The sequence below is a fragment of the Alexandromys fortis genome, unplaced genomic scaffold (assembly GCF_014885135.2).
Source record: "Alexandromys fortis isolate MF-2015 unplaced genomic scaffold, M_Fortis_MF-2015_v1.1 scaffold_104, whole genome shotgun sequence".
Lineage (NCBI taxonomy): Eukaryota > Metazoa > Chordata > Mammalia > Rodentia > Cricetidae > Alexandromys > Alexandromys fortis.
Window position 1 is genome coordinate 3,326,738 of NW_026068000.1, and position 14,128 is coordinate 3,340,865.

At 43.2% G+C, this 14,128-nt stretch overlaps 1 protein-coding gene across 2 annotated transcripts in view; it reads right to left on the reverse strand.

The window, feature by feature from the left end:
• Positions 1-14,128, reverse strand: part of Psma8 (proteasome 20S subunit alpha 8) — a 58,598-nt gene that overhangs the window by 5,972 nt on the left and 38,498 nt on the right. For both annotated transcript variants that reach the window (XM_050160695.1, XM_050160694.1), the window contains exons 5-6: positions 6,394-6,513; positions 6,114-6,176 (exon numbers count right to left, since the gene is read on the reverse strand). In XM_050160695.1, coding sequence (XP_050016652.1) covers positions 6,114-6,176; positions 6,394-6,513 — 183 coding nt within the window. The remainder of the gene's footprint in view (positions 1-6,113; positions 6,177-6,393; positions 6,514-14,128) is intronic.

Sequence of the window (14,128 nt, forward strand, 5' to 3'; positions counted from 1 at the left end):
CCATATCTATCACCATGCACAAAACTCAAGTCCAAATGGATCAAAGACCTCAATATCAATCTGAACACACTGAACCTGATAGAAGAGAAAGTGGGAAGTACCCTACAACAGATGGGCACAGGCGATCGTTTCCTATGTATAACCCCAGCAGCACAGACATTAAGGGCAACATTGAATAAATGGGACCTACTGAAACTGAGAAGCTTCTACAAAGCAAAGGACACTGTCACTAAGAGCTGACTCTTATATATCTGGTTCTTCATAAAGGAGTCAAAGGGATAACCATCTGACTCCCTGGGGTGGAGGAGGAGAGTCTGTGACCTGTTTTACTTAGAACTGTTCTGCTCTCAGATTTGCAGATTGTGAACAACCTCTCACCTCACCTCCAGTGTTGGCGTTACCACTCTTCCAACATGTCCACAGCTATGTGTGTGTTATCATTAATCTTTATGCCAGCACCAACGTTTCTTTCAGTTTTGCTTTGCTAAAACTTATTTTCTGAATTCCACCTTTAAAAACTATTGACGTTGCTACTAAGACATTCTCTGTGTTTCTTTTTTCTTTTTGGTAAATACATTTTTTCATTTTGTTTACTATTATTCCTTTTATTCCCCATTAACTGTCTTTTTGATTTACATTTTTGCTTGGTCTTGCTGCTTTATCTAGACATTACAAAAGACTGATTCAATGGGCCAAGAACCAAATGCTGGTATTTTCTGTTTGTGTATGAGAACACATATGTAGATATATTATATCTTTCCTTAGTTTATGATGAAACTCAATGAAACAAGTACCATTCACTAAGAATCTATTGAGTAGCACACTATTAATTTACTCTATTTCATTTACTAATAGCGTTTTTGTTGTTGTTGTGCTTGAGTCAGGGTTTCACTATGTCATTCTAACTGGCCTGGACCTCACTATGTAGACCAGGCTGGCCTTAAACTCACAGAGCTCTGCTTGCCTCTGCCTTCTGAGTCATCATCATCATTTATGGCCCAGCAATGCCTAAGTGTGGGCAGCCCATTTATGGCGGTTCTCCAGTTGTTCCTATCCTGGGCAGTCCTAGATGCCTGTGTTATTGTCATACCCAATGTTCCACAGTCTTCCTTTATGTTGTCTATCCAGTGTTTTTTGGGCCTTCTTCTTTGCCATATCCCATGCACTTCTCCAAGCAGTGCTATCTTTGGGTATCTGCTGTCATTCTCATGATATGACCGAAGTATCTCAACTGCTGTTGCCGCATCCTGTAGTTTACTTCCTTCTGTAGATGGAGATGTTTCTTAATGTCATCATTGCACAGCCGATCTCTTCATGGGACATCTAGAGTCCTCCTGAGACCTGCCATCTCAGACACATGCAGCCGCTGTTCTGAGGAGCGTTTCATTGTCCCGGTTTCAAAGTTGTAAAGAAGGCAGCTCAAAACAAGTGTCTCATATACTTGTAATTTTGTTGTTGTCCTTATGTCTCTTGCTGACCAAACCTTTTCTAATGCCGGGAAGGCATACCTCACTATCCCTGTCTGCCTCTTGATGTCTGAAATAGTTTCCTCCTTTGAACTGAGGTTTCCTCCCAGATAGACAAAGTTAACTGTTTTCTTGAGGTTCTGATTCTTTAGTACAATGTTAAAATCCTTGGGTGTCCTTCCCATGTGTTGAATCTCAGTCTTGTCAATGTTTGCTTTCATACCAAGGTTTTCACTGACTTCCACCACTCTATTTACCATGGCCTGCAGCTCATTTGAACTTTTAGCAAGCAGTGCTGTATCATTGGCAAAACACTAGTTATTGATTCGCACACCACCAACTGCACGCCTGTCTCCTCATCCTCCAGGGCTGTTGCTATTCTTAATTCCAGGAGAGTATTAAAGATCAGTGGTGAGAGGACGCATCCCTACAACCTTCCCACGATTGTCTGTTGAAATAGGAGTGGCGGGGCTGCGTCCCCAGCACCCTGGCTGCCTGCTAGCTCATGCCCGAAATAACAACACACAAATTGTATTCTTTTACACACTGCTTGCCCATTATATCTAGCCTCTTCTTGGCTAACTCTCGCACCTGGACTAGCCCATTTCTAATAATGTGTGTAAGCACCCCAAGGTGCGCTTATCGGGAAGATTCTAGCCTACATCCATCCTGAGTCAGAGCTTCATCGCGTATGTCTCTGAGAGCAGAGCTATCTCGCGTCTGTCTGAAGAGTCTTACCTCGCTTCCTCTTCCTCCTGTTTACTCCTCCCACCTATGTTTTAACCTATCAGGGCGAGCAGTTTCTTTATTTAATTAACCAATGAAATCAACAGATTGATATATGACACTCCCACATCAATTGTCTTAAACTGTCACTTAGTTCTCCACAGACTTTGAATGGTGCAAAGGTATCTTGATAGGCATTTTCTAGTATTCTTATGATTTTTTTTCTGGGTACATGTAGAACCTCATTGTTTCCCAACGTCCTTTCCTCCAAAGGCTATCTAATGCACCTGAAATCAATGTAACAGACATATAAGTCTTTTCCAAATTCTTTGTATTTTTCTGCCAGTTGCCTCAAAGTGAAGATCTACCTATTGTGCTCCTGTTAGCTCAAAATTCGCACTGAGCGTCTGCTAGGACTTCCTGTTCTGCCCTTGATTCTTTGCGGGAAAATAGCGATCTTGCTGCTATGGCACAACAAACTATTGCCCCTGTAATCTGAGTGGTCCAGTTTGTTTTTCTTCTTGTGGATGGGAATTATGGCTGAGTGCTTCCATTCTGTGGGAATCACTTCGTGTTCCCATAGCTCTCTGAAGAGTCTGAGAAGCATCTTGGCCCCTGAACCTATTGTAGCCACCTCCTGCTCCTCCACCATGATATTATCCACTTCTGAGGGTTTTCTGCATTTTGCTCTCTTAATAGCTTCCTTTATCTAGCTCCTGACAGTATTTAACATTTCCTCACCATCTCTGGTGTTCGAGTGGCCGCCGAAGTGTTTCTTGTTGTAGTCTACATTGACAGCATTAGGGTCATTGCATAGGGTGTCAAAGTATTGTCTCCACCTTTGCTTTACTCTCCCTGTTCTGTTAATAAATGACCTTGCTCATCTTTAATCACCCAAATCTGAGGAGCATATCTGGCAGCTGTCTATGTAATAGTTTCACAGACAAGATATGTTTTATCAAGGAGTGTAGCCTCTTCAACCTCTTTGCATACACCTTGTATATACAGCTCTCCATCCTTCTTCGCTCTTCTTTCACCTCCCTGCACAGATAGTTGTGATGTTTTGCTGCCTGTGGATTGCCTCTTCGTTTGCTCTTTAGCTTCCTTCTTTCTTCTGCCAGGTTGATCGTCTCTGCAGTAAGTCATTCTACTGGTGTTGCCCTTTTTACATAACCAAGCATCTCCTTTGAAGCTTCCTGTATAGCTCTTTTGATCTTCTCCCATTCACTTTCTATATTTGTAAAGATTTTTTAATAACTTCACTCACCTTTTCTTCAGCGGTTCTCCTATACTCTCTCTGTACTGCTGGGTTCATTGGTTGTTTACAATCAGTCTTCTGATTCTTCTTGCCTGGTGTGCCACTCCTAAGTTGCATTTGAGTGTTGGCCATAGCAAGTTGGTGATCTGACCCTAAGTCAGCACGAAGAAATGGTCAGCTGTTTTGGATGCTAGTAAGAGTTTCCTGCTGCCCAGAATGTAGTCAGCTTGACTGGATGTGCCTTTGTCAGGGGATTCCCATGTTCAGCATGGTTTGGCCTGCTTGAATTCTGTGTTGGATGTGTAGAAATCATTTTCATAGCAGAGGTCAAGCAGTTGTTCTCCGCTGTCATTCCTTTGTCTGAATCCGTATGTTCCCATGACCCTTTAGTCCATTCTTTTTCTGAATCCTACTCTTGTATTGAAGTTACCCATCATGATTAGTAAGTCATTCTTATGTATCCTGTTGCCCTCATTCTGTAGATCTGTGTAGAAACTGTTGACGAATCCTCTTCTGCTTCCACTGTTGGTGCATATACCTGTATGATAGTTACTGGCTGTGTCATGTGAACCGTGTTTGAAATCTGGCTGATAAAATTCAGTCATTTACAGGTCTGTACCCGAGCATGCATTTTTGGGCCAAACTGGACAGCACTAAAGATGGACCTGCTGCATGCTTTCCCTCTCGTCCTGAGTTTATAATCTTGTATCCGTTTACTACAAGTTCTTGTGTTCCTGTCCAATGCATTTCTGTCAATCCAATGACATCCCATCTGATGTGCCTGAGCTCATGCATGAGCAAGCCAGTTCCCTGACTGTGTTTAGCATTCTCACGTCCCAGGTCCCTATTGTGGTGTGGTGACTGTTTTTGGCCTGAGGAAGTGCCTCTCCTGTCCATTTCTGTCATCTGCCCTCCCCACTTTTGTCTTTAAGAGAGAAAAATTACCTGTCCTGCGCTTACGACATGGAGGTACTGGGGCACTGTCAGATTCTGGGACTTTAAGCCAGGTGTTTCTGATGAACTTGTCCATACTGGGTCTCCCAGTAGCTACCTCCTCAATGGAGAGACTGGAAAAGAGCAGCTAGGTCCTCTGGAAACCTGGGTAATTTAGTATGTGGGTGGAAAGAGGTACAGCTGGTTGGTTAAAGGCTACTGTACAAAGAGGAAGAGACCTGGCCAGTCATCCTCATCAACTCAGATCATGAAAATGGACAATAATGCCTTCTGAGTGCTGGGACTAAATTACACCTGCCCCATGCTCCTTTGAGGAAGAAGATCTTGCCATATAGTCAGGGCTTGCCTGGAACTTGTGATCTCTGCTTGTGGTAGTATGGCAGGCATGCTAGGCTATACAACAATGTTTGGATAGAGGAATTACAAGCCTCATTTTGTGGATAAGGAAACTGAAAACTAATGATGGGGACAATTTGCTCAAGGTCAATCTGTGAAAGAAACTGATATGCTGGAATGTAGACTCAGGTCAGTACACCTCAAACTTTTAAAGCAGGACTACTAAGTTCAAAGGGCTCTGCTTACTATGCAGCCTATCCTGAGACATTATATGGAATTGTACTGTAACTTTTCTTCCAGAATGTACCCTTCTGTCACGCATCAAGAATATATGAATAACTTGTGTATGTATATCTATCAAAGGTATGCAAGTAACATTGCTAATGATATAATCCTGGCTTCAGGGTCCCTCTGGTCTTGGTGTTTCTGTCCCTAAAGTCTTGTCAGAAAACATGAAAAATGAGCCTATTAGCCATCTCCATAGCCCATGTTTACCCTCTTTTTCTGTGGGGCTATGCCGACAGCAGACTCCAAAGTCCTGTCCCCATTCTCCTTATTTGTTGACACTTTGCTGCTGTCCCATCTGTTGGAAAAGTGGTAAAGCACACACCATCATTGTTCTACACAGTACTGACTTTGGCACAAAATTCTTGTGAAAATACTTTCCTTAAACCCAAAGGAAAGAATATATAAAATAAGTCTTCTAAGCGTACTTTAGTAGTTTTCCATGTTTTGAGAGGTTTTGTACATTCTACATAGACAACTACTGGCAAACTAGACTGCTAACCTCGGGGACAACAGGAAACCATGAAACAAGTACTCTCTAGCCACTGAGTCCTCCAGCGTAATGTCTGACAGGATGTTCTGAGGTAACTCACAGTGGTTGAAACAGACATACAAGCAATGTCACAAGAAACATGAAAAGGTTATGATACTAGGGATTAAAATTAAAATGTGAAAGAGGCTCAAGGCATTTTCAAATGAGATGTACAGACAAGAGACTAAAAACCAGCACACAGGACTGAGGTGTGTAGCTCAGTGGCACAGCACTTACCATGCATAAAGCCTAAGGTCAGACCCTCAGAACAAGACGAAAACAGCAGCGATCAGAAAGAGTGGCGTTCTCTTACATAGAGGAGGTCTCCGGGTGGACAGACGGTAAGGGTTCCTACAGAGCTCTCATTCCCTCCAAGTCTTCACAAAGACAGGACGTAAGGAGTGGCTTGCAATAACCAAGAGATGAGCCACTCAGCCCAGAAGAAACCATTGTGCTGCCAATGGATGAACCATGCTTGCAATTCATGGGTTCCAACAGCATCTGAACTTCTGTCAAGCTATGCTAGTAATACTTTCTACTTTGGTCAATAATTTACCTTCAAAGGTTGATCTCTTCTGATTATAGCCAGTTCAATGTTCTTTCCACCAGACTGGACAACCTAGTGTAGAACAAAGACGCATAAGAACTTCTTTAGCTGGCTCGGGTAGAGCTCTGTAGTAGTGTGTGTGCCTGGTGTGTGTGTGGTACTGGTTTGATTCTTCGCCACTATACATAAACGACAACAACCTATCTCTGAAAATTGTGTGTTTAATGAACAAAACAGGATAAGGAAACCAAAAGCATATTCTCAGAACATACCTTACAAGATTACTTACTTCTAGCAAAGCTTTTATTGCTAGTTTGATAGCTTCACTGTCATTAGAAATAGCCTCTTCTGTGTAATTCTTTTCTAGAAATTCCCGAACAGTTTTAGCACTCCGGCCTATTGCATTTGCCTTGAAAAATAAATTGGGTTTGTTGTTATCATGTATGTTCGGGCTTTCGGGTTTACTTCAGTGTTCAATAACAGAGTCACAAAGGGACTGGGATGACATGGTCTTTTTTTTTTTTTTTTTTTTTTTTTTTTTTTTTTTTTTTTTTTTTACAACTGCCATACAACGGGAAAGAGAAACATCTTCAGGGAGTGAAACGATTGTCTTGGCCAGCTGAGGAGCCCACAGGAATTGTAATGTACACCTTTAATATCACCTTTATAAACCCTTCCTTTAGCCACTTCAGCACAGCATGCTGTTTGACTCCAAGGCTGCTGTCTTTCTGCTAGCAGTAAGAATAAATTCATTTATTGCCTGATGCAGGTTAATATCCAGGAGGATGACGATGTTTTTCTTTGCATTCACCCTCTTATTTAGCTTCTCTAGGATCACTAATTATAGGCTCAATGTCCTTTATTAATGGCTAGAAACCAAATATGAGTGAGTACATCCCATGTTCCTCTTTTTGGATCTGGCTTACCTCACTCAGGATAATGTTTTCTATTTCCGTCCATTTGCATGCAAAATTCAAGAAGTCATTGTTTTTTACTGCTGAGTAGTACTCTAATATGTATATATTCCATATTTTCTTCATCCATTCTTCCATTGAAGGAGACAGAGACAGAGACCCACAATGGAGCACCGGACAGAAATCCCAGGGTCCAAATCAGGAGCAGAAGGAGAGAGAGCACGAGCAAGGAACTCAGGACTGTGAGGGGTGCACCCACATACTGAGACAATGGGGATGATCTATCAGGAACTCACCAAGGCCAGATGGACTGGGTCTGAATAAGCATGGGATAAAACCGGACTTGCTGAACATAGTGGACAATGAGGACTGCTGAGAAGTCAAGAACAATGGCATTGGGTTTTGATCCTACTGCACGTATTGGCTTTGTGGAAGCCTAGGCAGTTTGGATGCTCACCTTACTAGACCTGGAATGAGGTGAGAGGTCCTCGGACTTCCCACAGGGCAGGGAACCCTCACTGCTCTTTGGGCTGATGAGGGAGGGGGACTTGATTGGGGAAGGGGGAGGGAAATGGGAGGCGGTGGCGGGGAGGAGGCAGAAATCTTTAATAAATAAATAAATTAATAAAAAAGAATAAATTCATTTAATCTACATTTGAATTAATTTTAAGTCTTTGGTCTTTTCCAGTGGATTCAAATGCCACAACAGAGGCACCAACTGAGAATCAAGTGTTCACAAAGAGCCAAGCCTATGGGGGAATTTATCCAAACCATCCCATTCCATTCCCTACCCCCCATAGGCTCATGGCAAAATTCATTTATAAAGTCCACCACAGACTTTAACAGTCCCAATGGTGTTGAAAACTCCAAAGTCTCTTCATAATTAAAAGTCTTAATTTTTACCCCTTATAGAATAAAAAAACAACAAATTACATGCTTCCATCATACAATAGCATAGTATATACATTTCCATTACAAAAGGAAAGAATTGGGTATAGTGAGGAAATACTGAATCAAAACAAGATGGGAAGCCAGCCAGGCAAACACCAAATCCTGAAGCTCTGTGTCTGGGCTTTAGTTTCAAAGGATTTAGATGGCTCAGCCCTCATCTTTGCTGCCTGCACTTCTCCCTCTATTTCTGTCCTCCATGTATGCAGCTCTCCTCAGCATGTCTCAAATCTCTGACATGTCCATCTTGGAGTTTCTCCTGAAGCCTCTCTCCAGGCTTCACTTTTATAGCATCATTTAATGGCCTTCCATAGCCTTTCATCTCTGACTCCCCTGGTCACATGCTACCTAGCTTCAGTGGTGCTCTGATATCATGAAGGAAGGATCTACAACCTGTATAGTCTTGTATCCTTCATATCTCTAGAGCCAGCACCAAACCATCTAATTCTGGTGCCAACTTGAGAGAGACTCTTGCCTCCCCTGAATCACATTTCCAGCTGTTTTTGTTTGTTGCTGGCTTTCCTGGAGCAGAAAAAATGCCCTGGGCTTCTCACAAGTTTACAAGTTTAGCTGGATAGGGTTTGGTCCTAAGGGCACCATTCCCTTTGTCTATCTAGCAGAGAGAGAGCAAGCCTCTCTTCCAGAGTGCTAATCTCCTTCAACAATGACAGCCCCCACCCCCAGCATGTACCTCAGTTGCAACACTAAGCTTCTTAGTGTTCAAACTATACTTGTGTTTCTTTCTGCATCATTTGTTCTTTTTCATTGCAAACCTCTGCAAGCATTATCAACAATAACCTTTACACAGACTCAACAATATGCAATTTTTCATATTTTCTCCACCAAAGAACTAGCCTGTTACCTTTTGGGGGGGTGGTTTTAAGGCAGGTTTCTCTGTAACTTTGGGGCCTGTCCTGAAACTCACTCTGTAGACCAGGCTGGCCTTGAACTCACAGAAGTCTGCTTGCCTCTGCCTCCCAAGTGCTGCGATTAAAGGCATGTGCCACACCCAACTGCCTCTTAACTTTTAATTTAGCTTCTGATAAATTCTCAAGACTGTAGAACCCAGCCATGACAAGCTCAAGAGATGTCTGAGTCTCAGTAGTTTACTCTGGTTCCAAGAAAGACAACAAACTGAGAACACTCAGTTTCTCCAGAAACAGACCATCCAAAGGAACTTCCTAACGTTCCAACCATTGTAGATAGGATCACCTGCCAGCACACACCCATCGCTTTTCACCAGGACACCCCGAGACAAATATCAGCCAGTCAGGGATCCTGAAACTTAGAAATCCCTCACCCTAACTGAGAAAAACCCAACCCTAACTGAGCTTGGGGCTCTCTGAATCACTCAATCGTTGAACACACGGAGAGTCCAAGCTTGTAAACTTGTGTAAGAATAAAGGCTCTTTGCTTTTACATAGAGGACTTGGTCTCCTAGTTGTTTTGGGGGGGACTCAGTGATCTAGGCATAACATTGGGAAGGAGTTAGCCAGATTCTTTGCCAAAACACTGTAAGAATGACCTCTAGTCCAGTTGCTGTTACTCTCCTTGCTTCCTTCTAGAAATTCTGGAGCAATTCTACAGCCCTCGTTATTTTCAGCACTAGGATCCTACCACAACAGACAGTTCACAGCTTTATACTGTTGGGTCCCAAGGGCACGTAAATAATAGGGAACAGGCCACCAAAGTCTAGAAACCAGAAGCAAACTTAATTCTAACCACCACGGGGTGCAAAAACCTTTCAGTGTACCGGGGCCCTAGGTCAGAGTTCGGGTTTCTGACACTGGCAATGAAAGAGGTTTTGAGCCACACACCATGGGTCCCGCTGCTAAGGTGCCACTCACACCATACAATGGTACCTGTGACACTTGGCAGGTTCTGTCAGTTCCTCCTGCCTGGTTGTTTTGAGGAGCTACAGGACCCTGTAATCTGCAATCCAGTTAGTGCTTTTCCAACTCAGGATCGCTTAAATTCTACACCCAACACTGACAAACGTGGCAACAATGATAGCCGCCCCCCCCCCCCCAAGCTTCCATGAGTAAGGATTCGCCTCTGGACTATGGTTCCTCTCCTCCCTGCTCCAGTCGAAAGTACCAGTACTGGGCAACCACCTGTCTCTCAGGCTTAGACCCCTTTGGGCCCCCATCCCTGTGTGATGATGTAGGGGTATGGCCCAATCCCCACAGCCCCTGGACCTAGTAGGTGACTACCCAAAGTCAGCTTGAGCCACGGTCCATGCTGAATCTCTGGGACACTGGAGTTCAGTCTCTAGACCTTATCTCTTATCTCACTCGTGGAAACTGCACGCCCACCCATAAATCAAAACCCATAGCCGCTTATTTGCACCCTACCTTCTGCCAGTGATCAGGTAGCTGGAAGTGCAGCCTCGGTTTTTTTTTCCACTTTTTTTTTCCTTTCCCGCCCACACCGCCACACCATCCAGCCTGGGGTGGTGGCACCGGACCCCACCCTGGCCAAACCAGTCCGACTTCAGTTCCCCCTTTGCTCTCTGCCTGGCTGCAGGTTGACAGCACGTGCTGACAAGGTTTCCCGTCTAATTCAGACTGTGAATGGTGTGGCCATTTTAATCTTTTCTGCGTGCTGTATGTCTGTCCTGTTAACTGTGTCTGTTTAAAATTTGCACTTCTTTAAAAAAAAAAACTCATGGTTTCTTAGTGCCTTGCAACATAGGCAGGCACCATCTTGGCTAAGGGCAGGTCAGATGACCTAACTGACGTCTTTGCTATGGTAACCACATGACGTGACAAGCCAGTGACAGGACCGCTGCCCGCTAGCTCTCGCTTGCTGGGATCCCAACCACCTGCCTGCCCCACCTGCAACAGATGTGATTCTTCCACCTGCTAGGAATCTGCGACTTTGATTCTTCACTTTTTTCTTTGCTCCAAAGACCTGCAGACGTCTGTCTGCTCTCTCTTTCTTTAAATACCCTGCCTGCTTGTTACAAAATGTGAGTCAGAATGAAAAAGTCAGCTTCCTTTCGCTCACCTTCCATTTACGTGTGAATGTAAGGCAGCTTTAACTCTGCCTGTGTACCTGTGTATGCAACACAAATTCAACTGTGCACATATGAAACTCTGGTCACTGTCATCGCCTTCTAGACTAAGGAAGCGGTAAGTCTCAAGTATTTTAATTTATATAATCTTAAATAATAAACAGCACACAGTTAGATACTGTCTATGTGATGCATCTCTGCTTTAAAATATATTCTACATAATAATAAAAATTTAAGGTTATAAATATCTATTTCAGATTAACAAAAGCTAACCTAGAAATTTACACTTCCCAATCTTTCTTGTAAGCTGTTCTTCATTATTGCCAGTTTTTACTGTTAAGCTTCAATTCTATTGCAAAAAGTTTTTCTTTACTTCTTTGTCCTTCGCAAGTAAAAAATCTCCCCTGTTAAGTTAAACCAGTTAGAGTCAAGCTGGGTAAAACATTCCTCCACAACTTCTCAGCTTGGATCCAGCTCTCCAGGCAGATCCTATGCTGTAGTCATAACTCATATATATTCAATACACAGCCCTCAAATGCTCAGAGATCTGGGGAATACGGTATTTGCAGTCTAATTAAAAAGGCTTTTGTAACAGAGACAGGCTGGCTCCTAGCAGCAGTCCCCAAGATCAGTGTCCACAGATCAGCAGGAAGCAGTCTTGAGAGCTTGATGCCCTTATTCCCTGAACCTGCCACACCTAACTCCTCACCTTTTTAATAATAATAAAAAAAAGGAATGCTAGTATTCAGGCACACCTTGGCCCTGCCCCTTGGGAACCTAGCACCTCACCCCTCTGCACATGGCAAGCAGTTGCCTGACTGTATACAGGTGCAAAGATCCCTTTAAGAGACAAGCTCAGTCCACTCCCAAGCTCCCTCTCTTTCTCTACAGTTCTTCTAAATATGCAAACAGGCTTCTCTCTCTCTCTCTCTCTCTCTCTCTCTCTCTCTCTCTCTCTCTCCCTCCCTCCCTCCCTTCCTCTCTCTCTTTCTCATCCCTCCCTCCCCTCTACCTTCCACTCCTCTCAATAGCATCCTCTTAATAAACTCCACATTCAAGCCCTGTCTGCAAGGTGTATTCACCCACTGTGGTTTGGACCCACCTGCCATGGGACCCACTGCTAAGACCCCACTCATACTCTCAAACGTTGCAGAGAAACACTTGTGCAGTGGGCAGCAGTCCATGGAGAGATGCATAAGTGGTCAAACTGCTCAGTCCTAAACAGGACATCTATATTAGTCAATAACCACCAAGCCTCAGGGAGCAGCATGGAAGATGAGGCAGAAGAATATACGATTCAGAGGTTGAAAAAAAGAGTACTGTGAAATGCTATCTTCTGGGCATGACCTGGCTATTACAAGACTGCCAGCAGCTATAGTGACTTATACAAGACCAAGCCAGCCAAAACACCAGAAAAGATGGGGTAGGTGACCTCCAGGTCCCACCCTCTACTACGAAACAACTGGCATTAAACAGCGGTGGAAGAATCAATTATTGAGGATGTAGCCACTGCTGCAGTGCACAGTCCCATAGCCATGTATAAATGGGTAGCATTAATTGGACTTATTAGGTTATTTAAAGCCCCCAAAGACATGAACTCTGGAGGGTGGCAAATTGAGGAGACATGGAAGGTAGGGTGGGAAATGAGGAGAATGGTGTGTTCATATTTAATTGTAAATATGTATAAAAACCTAAAAAGATATAGGAATAAAAAACTTTATTCACAATATATAAAATTATATAATTATATAAATATATAAAATTAGCAACAATTTCTAGTTTTGAAATATATACAACAGAAAATAAGTTAAGTCTAGTATTTTTAATAATAGAGTCAGATGTTTCTATTAAATACCTTTCAGAATCCCTTCAGGGTCTGACAGGATAACTCAGCAAGGATTTATAGAGCATTCACAGTGCAAATCTGGGGACCTGACTCCTAGCTCCAAAACCCATAGCAAGCTGAAGAAAATCAGCTCTGACCCTCACATGAACACTGGCACACATGAGATCCCACACGCACATGTATGCGCACACATTATTAATGGGCTAGAGAAGTGGCTTAGCAGTTAAGAGCTCTTGTTGCTCTTGTAGAAAACCTGGGCTAATTCACAAAACCTACATGGTGGCTCACAGCCATTCCTAACTCAGGCTCTGGGGTTCTGACAACATCTTCTGGCCTCCACCATAATCAGACATGCATATGGTGCACATAAATACATGAAGACACAGCATTAGTTCACATGAAAAGATAAATATTTAATTTTTTTTTTCTGGAGCTGAGGACCAAACCCAGGACCTTGTGCTTGCTAGGCAAGTGCTCTACCACTGAGCTAAGTCCCCAAAGCCTTAAATTTTACAGAAATATTTTCAGGGTCAGAGAAATGACTCAGCAATTATGAGGACTGACTGCTCTTCCAGAGGGCCTGGGTTCAATTCCAAGCGTGGCAGGTAACAACTGTCTGTAACTTCAAGATCTGCATCCTCACACAGACATACATAAGGTAAAAACACCAATGCACATAAAAAAAAATTTCTTTTTAAAAGAAAGAAATCTTTTCAGCCCTGAGGTTTGGTCTTTAAGGCATCAGTTCCCAAAGCAGGTTCCACAGACAATCAGAGTTTAGAGAAAGAAGATGAAAAAAATAAAGGTGGTTCTAAATTAAATAACTTGAAGGAGCCCAGTGTGGTGGTGCATATTTTTAATCCCAACACATGAGAGGCAGAGGCAGGCAGATCTCTGTGAGTTAGAGGCCAGCCTGGCTTACAGAGTGAGTTCCAGGACAATCAGGGATACACAGAAAGAGCCTGTCTCAAAAACAACTGATGGAGGTGGGTCTTGTAATAATAAAGAAACTGCCTCGGCCCTCATAGGACAGAAAATTAGGTGGGTGGAGAAAACAGAAGAGAATTCTGGGAGAAAGAAGCTTAGTGAGTGAGTCCGCCATGATTCTCCCGCTCCAGACAGACACAGGTTAAGATCCTCCCTGGTAAGCCAGCTCGTGGGCTACACAGAATATTAGAAATGGGTTAGAACAATATGTAAGAGCTAGCCAATAAGAAACTGGACCTAGCCGGGCCAGGCAGTGTTTGAAAGAATACGGTTTCCGTGTAATTATTTCTGGGTATAAACTAGCCATGCGGGC